Genomic DNA, 14,671 nt, shown 5'->3' with positions numbered 1-14,671 from the left:
GAAGCATATTTTACTCAATTATCCTTGTTATGGATTTTTAACAAGTTTAGTTTCTTTAATTTTTTAGTCTCAATTTTCATAAAATTATGATAAATTATTACGATTATTACGTTTTATTACAATGTATATATATTAATAAATATACTGTTTTGAAATAAATTTATAAATCATAATTATAATAATTCATGAAAATGATTGCAACACCAGACATAATTATAGCTACAATCATAACTAATACATTAGTAAATAAATTATAATGATTAGAATGGTAACGTATGACAACTACCAGTTCACTATTAAGAAAAAAACATTTTTTGGTTTTAATCCGTCTTAAAAAAAAGCTTAAATAGATTAGAGTAGTCAAAATAAAATACAAATTGGTCCAAAATTTAAGATTACACCCATAATATAAGATTATTTAAAGAATAAATCGTAATGAAATTACATCATATATTACGAGATGGTCGAAATGTGAAATATAACATTATGATCCGTAATATTACATTTGGCAAACCAATCACCCCCAAATGTAATGAATAAATGCTAACAATGTGAAATAATTCGGACCTTGTGCTGATCATTAGTTACATAAAGCAATCAACAAAAATTACCTCCAAAATCGTCACTGTATATACACTTAACCCATGCATAGAATATCATCTTTATTAGCTATGACTGCATAAACGCAGCACTCAAATAACCAACTTTCAAACCAATTTTACTATTAGCAACGAAACCATCTCTGCAATAAAATGAAACCGTCGATAATTCCTCGAACCCAACCGATCTCTTCGTCGCTGTTGCTACATTCTTTGAAGCATTTTTGGCCAAGTTTTCGTCATTTGTTGTACGCTTATAATGAGCAAACCATTTAGCCTGCATGTACCCAAGTCTTCTCCAAGGTGGCACTTTCATTTCCTTACTTTTCATCGATTCCCTCATCGATTTACACATCAATCTCGTGATTTGCTTAAGTTCTTCTGGTTTACAGACGAAAACCCGTGGGAAAATCTGGGTAAGTGAGTCGTAACTCGTTGTTGGTCGAGCTATTTCGAACTCACCGCCGAGGTTAAGTTCGATGATGTAACGAGTCCCGTTCACGTTCACGTCTATGTATTCGTGACGTCCGGCTGGGTGCCTCCCGAATTTCTCCCACCGAGATTTGCACAGTCCTGTTCAAGCAATGTTGTAATTAAAGAAAGAAGTTTAAAAGGTTATATTGTGGTTTTAATCCCTTTACTTTGTTTAAATTTGAGATTTTCGCTTGTAGTGTAATTTGGTCCCTCCACCTTTTATAATGTGATTAATTACCAGGGGGAAACATTGTTGGAGCAGAGGTCCTTGGCCCCTCCAAAAATTTTGGAAAATTTTTATTATACTCATTTTTGAAAATTTTAATTAGGTCCCATCAAAATTTTAAGAAAATTTAATTAAACCTTCCAAAAGTTTTAAAAACTTTAATTATACTCTCCAAAATTTTTGAAAATTCTCATGAATACTCTCCAAATTTTTAAAAATTTTAATTAAACCCTCCAAAGTTTTTGGAAATTCTTATTAAGCTGCTAATTTAAAAAAAAAAAAATAGACCTTTGAAATTTTCGAAAACTTTAAGCAAGCTCGTTCCACATTTGTTAATTAGTCCAAATAATTGGGCATGATTTTTGGGAAAGGGATGCTTTTAAAGATAAAATTAAAGTATATAGGTTAAATTAGGGATCAAAATTGAATTTTACATATTTAAAACCAGTAGCAGAAATGGAGAAAGCAAAAAAAAAAAACTTACCAGCATCAAAGCCATTATCTCTCAAATCAGACATAATCCGACGTTTAAAATCCTCCGAGGACATATCCAAAACATTCCGGCAAGCCAGTTCTACAAGTCCGACGATCTTGACCTTTACGTTATCACCTTTGTTCTTCTCCACCAATCGCTTTAAAGCATCTTTGGTCTCCGACCAATAACCCTCCGGCTCCGACTCCGACCCATCATCATGCTCATCATCTTCCTTCTCCGGAGCCGTCTTATTACCCTCATGATCATCAGTTTCGATAAAAGAATTTACAAGGTCCGAAAGATCTGACAAATCTTCCGACGAATGATCACTTCCGCTACTACTCTCGCATTGCCGTGCTACCACCGTCGACGCACGTGCCGCCTCGTCAAAAGCCGCCGCTATCTTATTGAACCTCACCGGAATCCTTGCCATCATCACCAACAAAATTAAACCCTTTTTTTATATGATCGAAGGGGACGTATAAATGTCTTTTATACTGAAAAAAAAAACAAAAACAAAAGGCTAAAGCTTTTGGAGTTTTGACAATGGCGTTGCTATGTGGTCATTTAGATCAGTGGATTCCAAGAATATGTCGTAAAGATTACAGAAAATGGTGTAATTAAATATGGAATTAATTGTGTATTTATAGAGTATCTGAGATATATGGGTATTGAATGGGATTTGACTTAATTCTTCACTGTTTTGAATGAACTTCACCTGCTTTTAGGTCTAGATTCATTGAATACATAAGGGATTTATGAACCTGTACGATATACATTTTTTTAGAACTAATTGCACCAATCATCCTCAAACTATGATCTTCATTCTAATTTAGTCCTTAAACTTTAAAACATTTTAATTAGGGATAAATAGGTAAAATTATCACGGAGGCCATTTTACTATGAGTCAGATTACATTTTACCTCCCTTAACTCAAAAAATTAGCAAATTGATCATTTGTATTAAAAATTCCATCCATTTCTACTGTTAAAAACTAATGTGACTAATAGAATAATTAGACAGCTACACATGGCGTGCCATGTATGCCTTATTTTGGTTTATAGGGACCAGTTTTTAAAAGTAGGAATTGATGATTTTTTTAACAGAAGGACTAGTTTGCTCTTTAATCAATGTATAATGACTAATTTGCCCTTTTTAAAGTAGAGGGGATAAAATGCAATCTGACTCCTAGTACAAGGACCTCCATGGTACTTTTACCAGTATAAGTATCAAAACTATACATGAACTTTAATCCAATGTGCAATTCCATTTTCATGAACTTTGATTTTATGCAATTTTATACCTAAAATTTTGATTTGATTCAATTTTCATAAATCACTAACAATGTTGTCGAATTAGCACCATTTTACATGAATATATTGCATACACGATCAATTATATTAATTCAATATGAAAAATAAATGGATGTATGTATTTAAATGTGTACAATTAAATCAAAATTAAAGTTTCATGTATACATATGAATTGTAATTCAAGTTTCATGTGTATAATTGCACCAAATCAAAGTTCATGTACTGAATTGCACATTAGACCAAACTTTATGCATAAATTTGGTATTTATCCCTTTTAATTACATCTTCAAGCTATTGATGTTATATTGATAAGATCTTTTCATTACTAAAATCGTTAATTTATTTTGAGATTTTCGAAACTTTTACAAAAACTATCCTTTCACTATTTTTTTTACTTTATTTTTAGTTTTTAATTTTAAAAGTTATACGACAACATTTTACTTTTCTTTTTATTTTAAATTACATCATATAATTAGAATGTTTTTAAAGTTTGGGGATCAATTTAAAATAAGGGTCAAAGTTTGGAGAATGTCCGATGAAATTAACTCTCTTTTTTTACATTGTAATGTTTTTTTTTTAATTACGATTAAATAGGCTAAATATGTCGATTTTTTTAATTAGTTAAATAATTCATTTTTTTTCAAGATTTAAAAAAATAGATCGATTTTAGAGAGTGTGTGTGAAAGTACATCCAGCTGAACAAGCTTTCATGCTAACCGGGCAGAAAGCTCGCCCAGTTGATCGTGCTTTCATACACTCTCTCCAAAATCGATTTATTACTCTAAATCTTGAAAAAAAAAAAAAGACTTATTTTGTCAATTAAAAAATATCGGCATCCTTTAATTACTGTATTAATGATGTCATATATGTCTGAATATCTACGTGGGAAATAGAAGCCGACGTTGTTCAATGATTATTACTATGTTAAAGGGGCTAGAGCTTTCCTAAAGAAAAACCAACGGTTGTGAAGTTGTTTTGGAATGACCAAGTTCAATGAACCTATATGTCAATGTCTAGGTACAATGAATCTGATTTCTCCTGATGATTGAGCATTATCCATGAGAGAAATTCTTAAAGGTTAATGGATCCAATTTATAATCTAAATCTGAATACGTGGATCCAATTTAAATAATATTAATTTTTGAATATCCAAATTTAAAATAAAATAAAATTTTAAGATTTTTAATTTTTTCGGATATTCAAATCCGCAAAATTCGAATATGAATCCACTAAAATTATTTTTTATATGTACAAGTGGATTCGGATCTCCAACTCGAATCCAAATTTACATTTGTTATTCGAATAAATAATGTGAATTTAAATAATGAATATTCAAATTATCTATTCATCTATATCCATTTTGAATCTATAATAAATAATAAGTTTAAAATCTGAATTCAAATATCATTTGAATCTGCAAAAAATAAATCGGATATCTAAATCCGAGATATAAGTTACGATCCGTAATGAATTCGGAAGCTTTGTAATAGCTTATACATTTGCAATATTTATTTTTTTAATGTATTAAAATTATTTTTTGAGAATTATATTTCATAAACCATATTAGGTAATTTCGTATTAATCGTATCGTTGTTACTCTCTATTTCGATACTAAATTGAAACCTTAAGTCATACATATTTTATGTTTTGATGAAAATTCAAGCTTATAGCTTTATACTAGTCGTACCGATGTGTTTCGCCCAATTTTATCTGTATCGATCGAAATAATACCTGTCGATGTCTACATAAATATAAAGAGTACTAATATATTGATTTTTAAATTAATAAAAAAAATTACCGGAATAATTTATGGATGATGTGTTGTTTAATGTATGAGATGACATTTTAATTTATTTCCGATGGGTTGAATGATGGATGATCTTTGTTTAATTCACGAGTATTTTAGATTTGAAATCTATTTATTTTCATTTATTTGATATTTGTAAATATTTTTAAAATATATTTATATATTTGAAACTACAAACCAATAACATATTAGTATCAATACATACTAGATGTGTTTATCGGTTAAGTCAGGCTTAAGTATGATATTAACACATTTTATGCTTGCTCAAGGTTGATTCGGCTTGAAATATGAGCCTAAAATTTTTTCCAAACTCACTCGTATTTGTAATATGCTAACCCAATGCCATTAAGGCCCACCCATATTATTATATCTTTCATTTTTATGTGTTATAAATTATATAATATATAAAAATTAGTATAATGTATTATACACATAGAAAACGGGTCAAGTTCAGCTCATGCTTTGAATGTTCAAGCATGAACTCGACCCGTATTTTAAATGAGCCTACTTTTTTGCCCAAACACTCTAAAATTTCAAACTGGCCTTCAAGCTTAGGCTGGCAACTTAATCCATGAACATGTCTAATACACATCAATACCAATAAAATAAAAGTACGTCCATCCACATGATACTATCTAAACCTATTTGATGGTTAGGTTACTTGCCTAAGACCGAAGTCCAACCTGATATTTGAGAGAGTTTAGGCAAAAATATTAGGTTCAAAAAATAATTTTAAACAATAAAATTAAGCTCGTTTATAATAGGAGTTGGGCTCAAACTTGCCTCTACTCGACCCATTTTTAGTATTATGTATATCATATAAAATTAAATCTAAAATAATCTATAATACTATGATATAAATATGAGTATATCTAAAACGGGTTTACAAAATAGACAAATTTGTATAAAATTTTAAATTTATATATCAAATTAAATTATATCTGAATAAACATAAATCGTATTAATATCATAAAACCCGAAGTAGCATTGGCATAAAAAAGTGAGATTAGAAAGCTATTGAGCCCATGACATTGGGGATAAAAGGGGACACAGCCCATTCTTCCCGTACTACCAGAGAGGAGACTTCAAAGAATCACTATCAATGGCGTTTAAGGCCCATTCCAATTTTTCTTGTCACCTTCGTGGGGGACACCTTACTCTCAAAAACCCGAAATTTTAACCCTTTTTTCTCTTTATTAGCGACACATTATCTTTTGCCTCGAACGCCTAAAAGTCTAAATACCATAGTCCCAGTTATCCCTTACTAACGTATACTTTGTGTCTCTTCATATAAGGAACAAAGGGAAATAGAGGACAGCACAATAAATTCCATTCCAGCAGAGCATGATGAGATCTATCTCCACCTCTAAGGTTTTATTTTTCTTTTTCCATTATATTTATTTATTTTAATTATATGAGTGTAGATATGATTATATGTTTGATAGGTGTTTAATTTTGGATTTAATTTGCTTAAGAAAATTTTGAGTGTTGGGATAGATAGCTTTATAGTTTAAACAATGCTTGTTTTGGGGTATCTTGTAGAAATGCGAATTTAGCTTCTTTGTTGCTTGTTGATGGTTCAGCTAATATAGTTTTTGGTTTATAGATTGAATGATATGGTTTGTGGTGAAATTGTTTATTGAATCTTTATGTTGTTGCTTTTTGGGTCTTTTTTGTTTTTGTTTTTGTTTTTTTTTTTTTTTAATTTGATGGAGATTGAGATGAAGTTTGTATGTGGTGGAGGTTAAGGACTATTCACTCTTAGAGCCGTACTCTTTGGGTGGTAGGAGGTGGAGAAGAAAGAGGAGCTTAAGGAAGAAAACGGTAGTGAGAGGTATCTATATGAGGTTGACCTTTTTTGCCACATGTAGTCGCTTGATAGGCTCTTTGGCCGCTTCTATGATCCCTGGTTAGGTGAATAAATTGAGATCACCTAAATTTTCAAGCACCTGGGTGATAAGTGATGGTTGTCTTATCAAAGTGAACTTGTTCTCAAGGATGGTTGGCTTGCACTTCCTTTGATCCTGGCAAACAATCCTTATGGTGGAAGAGATAAGATTGACGAAACCTGACGGGCGGAGTTAGGTGGTGAAGTGATCATGGTACTTTGGCGCAGATTGCCAAGTAGCGTACATATTTGGAGCAGTCCTTATGGTGGAAGAGATAAGACGGACGAAACCAGATTGGCAGAGTTAGATGGTGGTTGTCTTTGATAGGCTCGTTGCTCCTTCTGATGATCTCTTGTTAGGCGAGTAATGTGGCATCACCAAGATTTCAAAATACGTGGGTGACAAGTGATGATTGTCTTACTGAGTGACCTTATTATTAGGGGTGGTTAGCTTGCACATTCCCTTGATCCTGGCAGAACAATCCTTATGGTGGAAGAGATAAGACTGATGGAACCAGATGGGTGAAGTTAGGTGATCACGGTACTTTGGCGCGGATTGCCAAGTGGAGTACATAAATGGAACAGTCCTTATGGTGGAAGAGATAAGACTGACAAAACCAGATGGGAGTTAGGGGACGATTGTCTTGATAGCCTCGTTGATCCTTCCCATGATCCCTTGTTAGGTGAGAAATGTGATATCATCAAGATTTCAAAGTATATAGGTGATAAATGATGGTTGTCTTGTTGGAGTGGTTGGCTTGTGTGTTGGTGGTCATGGTACTCTGACGAGGATTACCAAGCGGCGGAGTACATATATATATATTATAACAAAGTTCAATGTTTTTGTTCTCCTTTGGCTAGCCTTCTCCTTAAAGTCTTGCTTTTGGGGCTTAATCTGTTTCCATTGTTTTCATCTTCCTGCTCTTATAAATGCTTAAACATCAGACCTTGTTTTTTTCAGGACATGGTTTTGAAGGTTTCATGAGCTCTGCAACTTTCTTAGGCTTGACAACGATCGAGTTCATTCACAGTTGTATACATTTATAGCTGAAAATGGCTGATGGAATATCAAGCTTTTGGGGTCCAGTCACATCTACAAGCGAGTGTTGTGAGAAGAATTATGCCTACTCTTCTTATATTGCAGAGTTCTACAATACTATATCGAATATCCTCCCCATTCTTTTAGCCTTCATCGGTCTCGTAAACGCCATACGACAGAGGTTCGAGAAAAGATTCACTGTTCTTCATGTATCTAATATGATACTTGCCATTGGAAGCATGTTATACCATGCCACCTTGCAACGCTTGTGAGTATCGATCTTTATACATGATGTAGTTCGGAATTAGTTACTTGGCCATTCAAATGCATGCTTTTCGTTCATGGATGGTAATTGTTTCATTGGTTTGCATCTGAATATACTTACAGGCAACAACAAGGTGATGAAACTCCTATGGTATGGGAGATGCTTCTTTATATGTACATCTTGTACTCACCGGATTGGCATTACCGAAGCACGATGCCCACTTTCCTTTTCCTTTACGGTGCCATTTTTGCCGTCGTTCATTCTGTCATTCGTTTTGGCATCGGCTTCAAAGTGCATTACGTGATTCTCTGCCTTCTTTGTATCCCACGGATGTATAAGTACTACATTCACACCAATGATGCCTCCGCTAAGAAGCTCGCGAAGTTGTACGTGGCTACGCTTTCCCTGGGTAGTTTATGCTGGTTCTCCGATCGTGTTTTCTGCAAACAGATATCGAGTTGGCCGATCAACCCTCAAGGTCATGCTTTATGGCATCTCTTGATGGGTTTCAATTCATATTTCGCAAACACGTTTTTAATGTTCTGTCGTGCTCAGCAGCGGGGATGGGCGCCGAAAGTCGTTTATCTTACGGGCATTCTCCCGTATGTGGAGATTGAGAAACCGAAGACACAATGACTAATCGAGGAGGGAACTCTGAAATATAGTTTTCCTTTCCCCGTTGTGGAAGGTAATCAAGAAAAGCAATGAAAAAAAAAGTCTAAAGGATGATTTAGTCAATGAAGTTGTTGGTCAGGATCTCATTGAAGTTTTACTTTGTAAAAAAGTAGAAACATGTACCATATTTAAAATGCCTTTTGTTTGAATTGTGCTAATAGTTAGGGTTTTGAGATAAATCATGAATTTTTGTTCTTGAAATTTTTTTCCTTTTAGTGGCTTTTACAAGAAAGGTACTGAGATTTTGGATTATGAATCAGATTTTATTGTTCTCTGTCTTATATATTATATATTAAATCAAAGAAAATTAAAATTTCATTTATTTTTATTATTAAAAGCAAGCGTGATTGGTGAAATAATTAGACAATCTCATGATCAATTTTTAATTGTGAAAATAGATAAATTTTAACAAAAAAATTAGTCGCTCTTTAATCTAACATATAGGAGTTAATTTGTTCATTTCTTGAGTAAAAGAGGTATAATACAATTAAACTCCTAAAGAATAGGATGTTGATCGAGAAAATCGACCCGTATTCGAAGTAACATAGCTCACAACCATCGAGCAAAACTTCCTCTTGATATCAAACAAGTTAGCATTCCCATTTAAGCACCAATTGTATCACTGCTTACTCAGTTCTCGCTGTGCTCAAACCCGAAACCCGATACACATACATGTATATATTGAGAGAGAACTTAGAAACACCAGAATATAAACTCTCTGCTAAGCTTTCATGTATATATAAATCAATGATTAATTGGCTTAAATGTTACACTATACAGTGTGAGGATAAAGAATGCCTGGCTAAAGATAAATTAATGGGAAACAAGATCATAACACCATATACATATGCTCGGGAAACGAACGAGATGATTGTTTGCTCAGAATTAAGCTGTGTATTTAAGAATGTCCAAGTCTGTCCTGCAAGATCTGCCCAAGCTTTGTGAGAAGAGTTTGCTGCTCCTCGAAAGTAAGTTTCGTCAAGACCTGTGTAGTGATGCAGTGTATCCTATTACAGTTACGAACCCTAAGTAAAAACCGAACAGCCTAAGTAAAACACTAAGGATTCATTTACCTGGTCCAAGATCATTTCAACTGAGATGCCCTCGCGCACAATGAAGGACTGGTGATAGATATATGCAAAAACTGCCATCACCATCTATATTTAACAGTCAAACAAGTTAGAGTCGCATAGATACGTTGAACTAGCACTCTAATGAAATGTAGATCCATTCGTTATATTTACTACTTAACAACAGTAAACAACAAAATTCATAAAGCTACGTATCAATAAAAAACTTTTTCCAACACATATCCGGACATGAGAATTAGATACGAGTCTCCAAGAACCCCTAAATAGACGAAAAATTTGGACATACCTGTGTAGGACACATGCCTCTATTTAAAACTCGCCCCCGAGTCTGACTAATATCAAGACATGACATTTAATTTAAATGTTCAATTAGGATGAAGAGTCCTGATTTTCTTACCTGGCAATCCATTCTATCTGTAATTCCACCATGTCCAGGTATACTATCACCAAAGTCCTGTAGTGATATTGGAAGTGGGGGTTGACAAAATATTTAAGTATCAAAACAAGCTAAGCAAAATCTGAATAGAGAATACGGAAGGAGTTGATACCTTGATTTTAAAAGCTCGTTTGAAACCACTTGCAAAAAAGCCCCCAAAAGGTGCTATAATTGATGCAAACAAACCAAGGCATAAAGCATGCCACTGAACTGGCAAAATAGAGATCTCTTTCCAAGGAAACTGCAAAAAATTGGAATAACGATAACCTTTTAACTTATTCATATTAAAATTCCCATTGTTAGAATCTATGTTCCAAGCACTCTTCATTTTCTCGCATCCATGTCTTACATATAAGCTAGAAAATTGCTTTTTTTTTTTTTTTGGGGGAGGGCAAATACAATTTCATCATTATACTAATATGAAATTTCATAAAATTTTAAGGGGCTAAATGGAAAATCTACCATTTTTACGGGGACAAAGGCCACAGCCTGCCTGCCTTTGCCTTCGCCCCTATTTTCATATATTCACATGTGGGTATAGGAGTATGATCCTCCTAATATATGAAACAACTTAGAAAAGTTTGGGTATATCTGCTTTGGGTACATATTCTTATCCAACACTTACCCCTAAGCCCAAGTAAGATAGCTTAGAATTTGACTATGGGACTTAAAGAACCCAAGCATTTCGAGTTGAGATGATAATCATTCAACAAACCTACATCGATGAAGACACTAAAGCTTATTATATGCAACTAGCAAATCTTGTTGACTGCAGCGGTTCATATTTAGTAAGAGATAATTCAAAATTGGATGATATTCAAATATCTAGTCTTTCCCTTTTAACCAGGGAAATCGGAACAATCAGACTAGAAGTTCATGCAGAAACTTTTATGGGGAAGTTAAAAGTGTAATTGTCTCTTTCAAGCAAACCAAATCATACCAAATGAAAGAATAATTAGGGGAATAGGTTCAGATAAAAATTATATGTAAGCTTACCCATTGACTAATCCATCCTGGTAAAGTATAATACTCTCGCTTGAACAATGGACCTGGGTCGCTTTGAAGCCAACCAGTTGATAAATCCTGTAATCAGTACCCTCACACCATAAGTTTAATGAAAAAGAACCTGGTGCCTCTTGAAGAATCAAAGAAAAAGTTTGATCCAATAATTACCTTCCTTGGACAGGTTAGCCATTGGAATTGACCCAAGATATTTGCAAGCTGCATATGCAAAATCTTATGTCATGTTTATGAACACGTACTAATATGAAAATATATACCAAAATACAAAAGGCGCATAACATAACTTCCCAAGGTTGTTTTAAAGATTTATGATGAAAATTGGAAAGAAAATGAAAATAAAAAATGAATGTTTATACTTGTCATTCAGCAGCATTAATCAAGGCATCAGCATTAGATATTACAAGGTGTTCAATAATCCTTCACAAATGAAGGGTGAGAAGGATGCTTGTCAGTGCATAAATCTATTAAACTCATCCACAAATGTAAAATATCAACTATGACTCCTAACATTGATACCACAGAGAAAAAGAAAAACAAATAAAGAATATTACAAGCCCCTTAAAGCATCAGTAAGGACAGTGGTATTGCCTGCATTGAAAATGCTACTACTGCATTAACCTTTTCATAAGGAACCAGTTTAAACTATTGCATTCTATTTGACTTTTGTAGTTTAGTAAATTTCCCTATCCTATTGATGTAAAACCTGCAGAAGATAAATGAAATCCTGACTACAAACAAGATGGAGTCAAGTTCAAGATAGAAAAAAAAAAATATGCTCACCACAAATGCAGAGATCATAGTTGTAACAGAAGCTCCAATAAATCCCTCCCACGTTTTCTTCGGAGATAATTTGATTAATGGTGTTCTTCCAAAGAAAAAACCAACAACATAAGCAAAAATATCGTTTATGACAATAAGCGACGCTGGAAGAAGAAACCTGCCAAAAAAGTTCTTAAGTTAAGCAAGAAGAAGAACAGGATGACGAATAGGGAAAGAGAGAATACAATCAAGGTACCAACACTCAATTGATTAAAATTACAAAACAGAGACCCTTTCAATTTTATCTTCATGACGGTGTAAATTTGCATATCTATATCTGTGTGCAAGTGCACAAAGATAGGACACGTAATTCTCGAATGAGAAGTTACCAAAAAATTCCTTCAAAGATATTGGCCACAGTGAAGGATGACTGTGTGAACACTACAATCAGAATCATATGCGTCCATGCATACTGGCGAAACTGATACTTGTACATGTTCTTCTTCAATGTAAGAATAAACCACATAAAACCTGATCCCAAGAACCCAACACAAAAAGGAAAAGATATCAATGGCCATAGGTATTATTTTATATAAAAGGAAAATTCAAGGGGGCAATCACCATATAAAAAAGTAAGAAAAGCATCTAGCATATAAGAAAACGATATAGGCATTCCCAGAAATAATAAACTAGTTCCATTTTGGTCAAAACGATATAGGCATTCACACATAAAATGAAATGCTTAACCAACCTGCAATGTACAAGAAGTAACAGATAGCCATTTGATACTTGATAAGGCTGCTAACAAACTGATACAAAAATTTTTCCGGAGTAACAGAATTGACGAGTGGTTGACTGAGAAGGCGGCCATATACAAATAACATTGCAGTGAAGAAGAAATGCCTGCCATAAAACAGAGATGAATACATGTTAGTAAGATTGAACACTAATGCCTATGGCACAACAAATCTTGGTTGCCATATTGAAGGAAAATGTAGTATTCTCACCAATTTAATAGCCTAAATCCTGGAAGATGCTCATCTTCATGTGCTTTTCTGAGTAGATTAAACAGCTCTTTTGCCATAAATATTTGGATAACCACCACCATAGCTGTGATATAGAGATGACCCATGTAGACAACTAATGCAAAACCCCCAATCATCCAAACAGTAGAGTATGTCCGAATCCACATTGATTTGTACTTGTTACGGTCATCAACAAGCAAAGTTCCACCATTTGGTTTGCTAGGTTCTGGAATAACCTGAAAGAATATTTGGATTTTTATTAAGTTAAAGATAAAGGAACAGTTTTGCTTGCATAGAGAAATCTCCCTTTCAACGTCTGAGTACCCAACCTCATTAGAACGTTTACGCTGCCGAACCCGAGAAGTACCAGCTAATGATAGGGCTATATTATTCTCCTTTTCCATGGCTCTTTAGTCAAATGTCAATCGTCAAACAAAAACACATGCATATACTTGTGAAGCAGGAAAGAACTGTTACTGTCCGAGCTACCAAATTACACACACTTGAAAGAGATGACAACTGGGACTCACTGCAATGGTATTCATAAAAAAGCTATAATCAGCTAGTTGAAGAAATATCATGCAGCAAGTAAGCATAGGCACAAAAAATTCATTTAAATATGCCAGCACTCGAACCTTTTTCTTCTGAAATACACTACAACATAGTCTAGAACACATCCAGTTAAAGCCATACATTCACCATGCTCTATCATTGAAGCAAACAAAATAGACATATATCATAGGCAAAAAAGCACCTTCTGGTTCAAAATAAGCAACTTTAAAAAGACATGAAAATTTCATCTAGTCCAAAATCATACACGGCATGGGTCTTTATAAATATTACTGAAATCCCAATCTCTAGCCTTCCCATGTTTTAAGGCAAACAGTGATATTCCAACAAGATGAAAGAACCATATATATATATATATATATTGAATGGCAACTTTTAAGCTAATTAAAATAACATTCAAACCTTAAACGATACTTTAACCAGGAAAATTTGATCAATTAATGAATCTAGACTTTCTCCCAATGAAAAATTTCAAATTCCAGGTTCAGCAGTAGATTTAAAAAGAGGAATTTCACTCAAAACTATCAAGCTAATTAATTACAAACAAAAAAATCTATAGAAACTGAATCAAATAACACAAACCCAGGAAAAACCAACAATCAAATTTTAAATTTAAGACAGTAAAGAATGAAAGTAACCACTCAAAATCAAAACTGAAGCTGAAAGAAACTCAATTTCTGGAACACCAAAAGACCGCCGGAAAATCAGAGAAAAACATTAACAGCCGCTAATATAAAAGCATTAGCGAGAGAAATGGAAATCTGGGTTTAGGGTTTATTGCAGTTATAAATAAATAAACTCTCTTGAAAGCAAGTGACAGAGAGAATAAGAATAATTAAAGGATGAGGAGGACAAGTAAAGCAAAAGGGTAACGCTTTTCTTTCTTTCTTTTCCCTGCTTACTAATAGTAGAAATAAAAAAGCAAAGATTCTTATTCAGCACTTAAATGTTAAAAGATTCTCAACATTTCTCTTTCCATCTTGAATTTGGTAATTTTTTTAAAATT

The 14,671-nt window shown here is 33.4% G+C and overlaps 3 protein-coding genes across 4 annotated transcripts; 1 reads left to right on the top strand and 2 right to left on the bottom strand.

Moving 5' to 3' along the window:
- Nucleotides 1-388: 388 nt before the first annotated feature.
- Nucleotides 389-2,467, bottom strand: LOC108482686 (uncharacterized). The gene is made up of 2 exons (XM_017785806.2): nt 1,784-2,467; nt 389-1,172 (listed from the first exon to the last, which is right to left on the bottom strand). Exons 1-2 carry the CDS (start codon nt 2,208-2,210, stop codon nt 670-672), a joined length of 930 nt encoding a protein of 309 aa, XP_017641295.1. The 5' UTR covers nt 2,211-2,467; the 3' UTR covers nt 389-669.
- Nucleotides 2,468-5,956: 3,489 nt separating this feature from the next.
- Nucleotides 5,957-8,962, top strand: LOC108480432 (alkaline ceramidase). The gene is made up of 3 exons (XM_017783436.2): nt 5,957-6,265; nt 7,744-8,089; nt 8,209-8,962. Exons 2-3 carry the CDS (start codon nt 7,836-7,838, stop codon nt 8,720-8,722), a joined length of 768 nt encoding a protein of 255 aa, XP_017638925.1. The 5' UTR covers nt 5,957-6,265; nt 7,744-7,835; the 3' UTR covers nt 8,723-8,962.
- Nucleotides 8,963-9,488: 526 nt separating this feature from the next.
- On the bottom strand, nt 9,489-14,582 carry LOC108480332 (phosphatidate cytidylyltransferase 2-like). 2 transcript variants are annotated; one of them, XM_017783287.2, is made up of 12 exons: nt 14,304-14,582; nt 13,425-13,624; nt 13,078-13,331; nt 12,822-12,973; nt 12,460-12,601; nt 12,092-12,248; nt 11,462-11,509; nt 11,285-11,371; nt 10,401-10,529; nt 10,250-10,306; nt 9,835-9,918; nt 9,489-9,746 (listed from the first exon to the last, which is right to left on the bottom strand). In XM_017783287.2, the coding sequence occupies exons 2-12, from the start codon at nt 13,497-13,499 to the stop codon at nt 9,660-9,662; spliced, it is 1,272 nt and encodes a 423-aa protein (XP_017638776.1). In that variant the 5' UTR covers nt 13,500-13,624; nt 14,304-14,582; the 3' UTR covers nt 9,489-9,659. The 2 variants fall into 2 exon arrangements, with proteins under 2 accessions (XP_017638776.1, XP_052885203.1); XM_053029243.1 differs by lacking the exon at nt 14,304-14,582 and having other exon boundaries at nt 13,425-14,287.
- Between the last annotated feature and the right edge of the window lie 89 nt (nt 14,583-14,671).

The sequence above is a fragment of the Gossypium arboreum genome, chromosome 6, assembly GCF_025698485.1.
Source record: "Gossypium arboreum isolate Shixiya-1 chromosome 6, ASM2569848v2, whole genome shotgun sequence".
NCBI classification, from domain to species: domain Eukaryota; kingdom Viridiplantae; phylum Streptophyta; class Magnoliopsida; order Malvales; family Malvaceae; genus Gossypium; species Gossypium arboreum.
Note: the sequence above shows the minus strand (reverse complement) of the source record. Positions and strands in the feature narration are given on the sequence as shown.

Coding starts and splice junctions, on each gene's coding strand:
- LOC108480332 (XM_017783287.2), bottom strand. CDS start 13,499: ATGGAAAAGGAGAATAATATAGCCCTATCATTAGCTGGTACTTCTCGG. Junction 12,249..12,459: donor ATCTTTGAAGGAATTTTTTG/GTAACTTCTCAT, acceptor CTTTTTTGGCAG/GTTTCTTCTTCCAGCGTCGC. Junction 9,747..9,834: donor TTGAAATGATCTTGGACCAG/GTAAATGAATCC, acceptor ATCACTACACAG/GTCTTGACGAAACTTACTTT.
- LOC108480432 (XM_017783436.2), top strand. CDS start 7,836: ATGGCTGATGGAATATCAAGCTTTTGGGGTCCAGTCACATCTACAAGC. Junction 8,090..8,208: donor CATGCCACCTTGCAACGCTT/GTGAGTATCGAT, acceptor ATATACTTACAG/GCAACAACAAGGTGATGAAA.
- LOC108482686 (XM_017785806.2), bottom strand. CDS start 2,210: ATGATGGCAAGGATTCCGGTGAGGTTCAATAAGATAGCGGCGGCTTTT. Junction 1,173..1,783: donor AGATAATGGCTTTGATGCTG/GTAAGTTTTTTT, acceptor TTGCTTGAACAG/GACTGTGCAAATCTCGGTGG.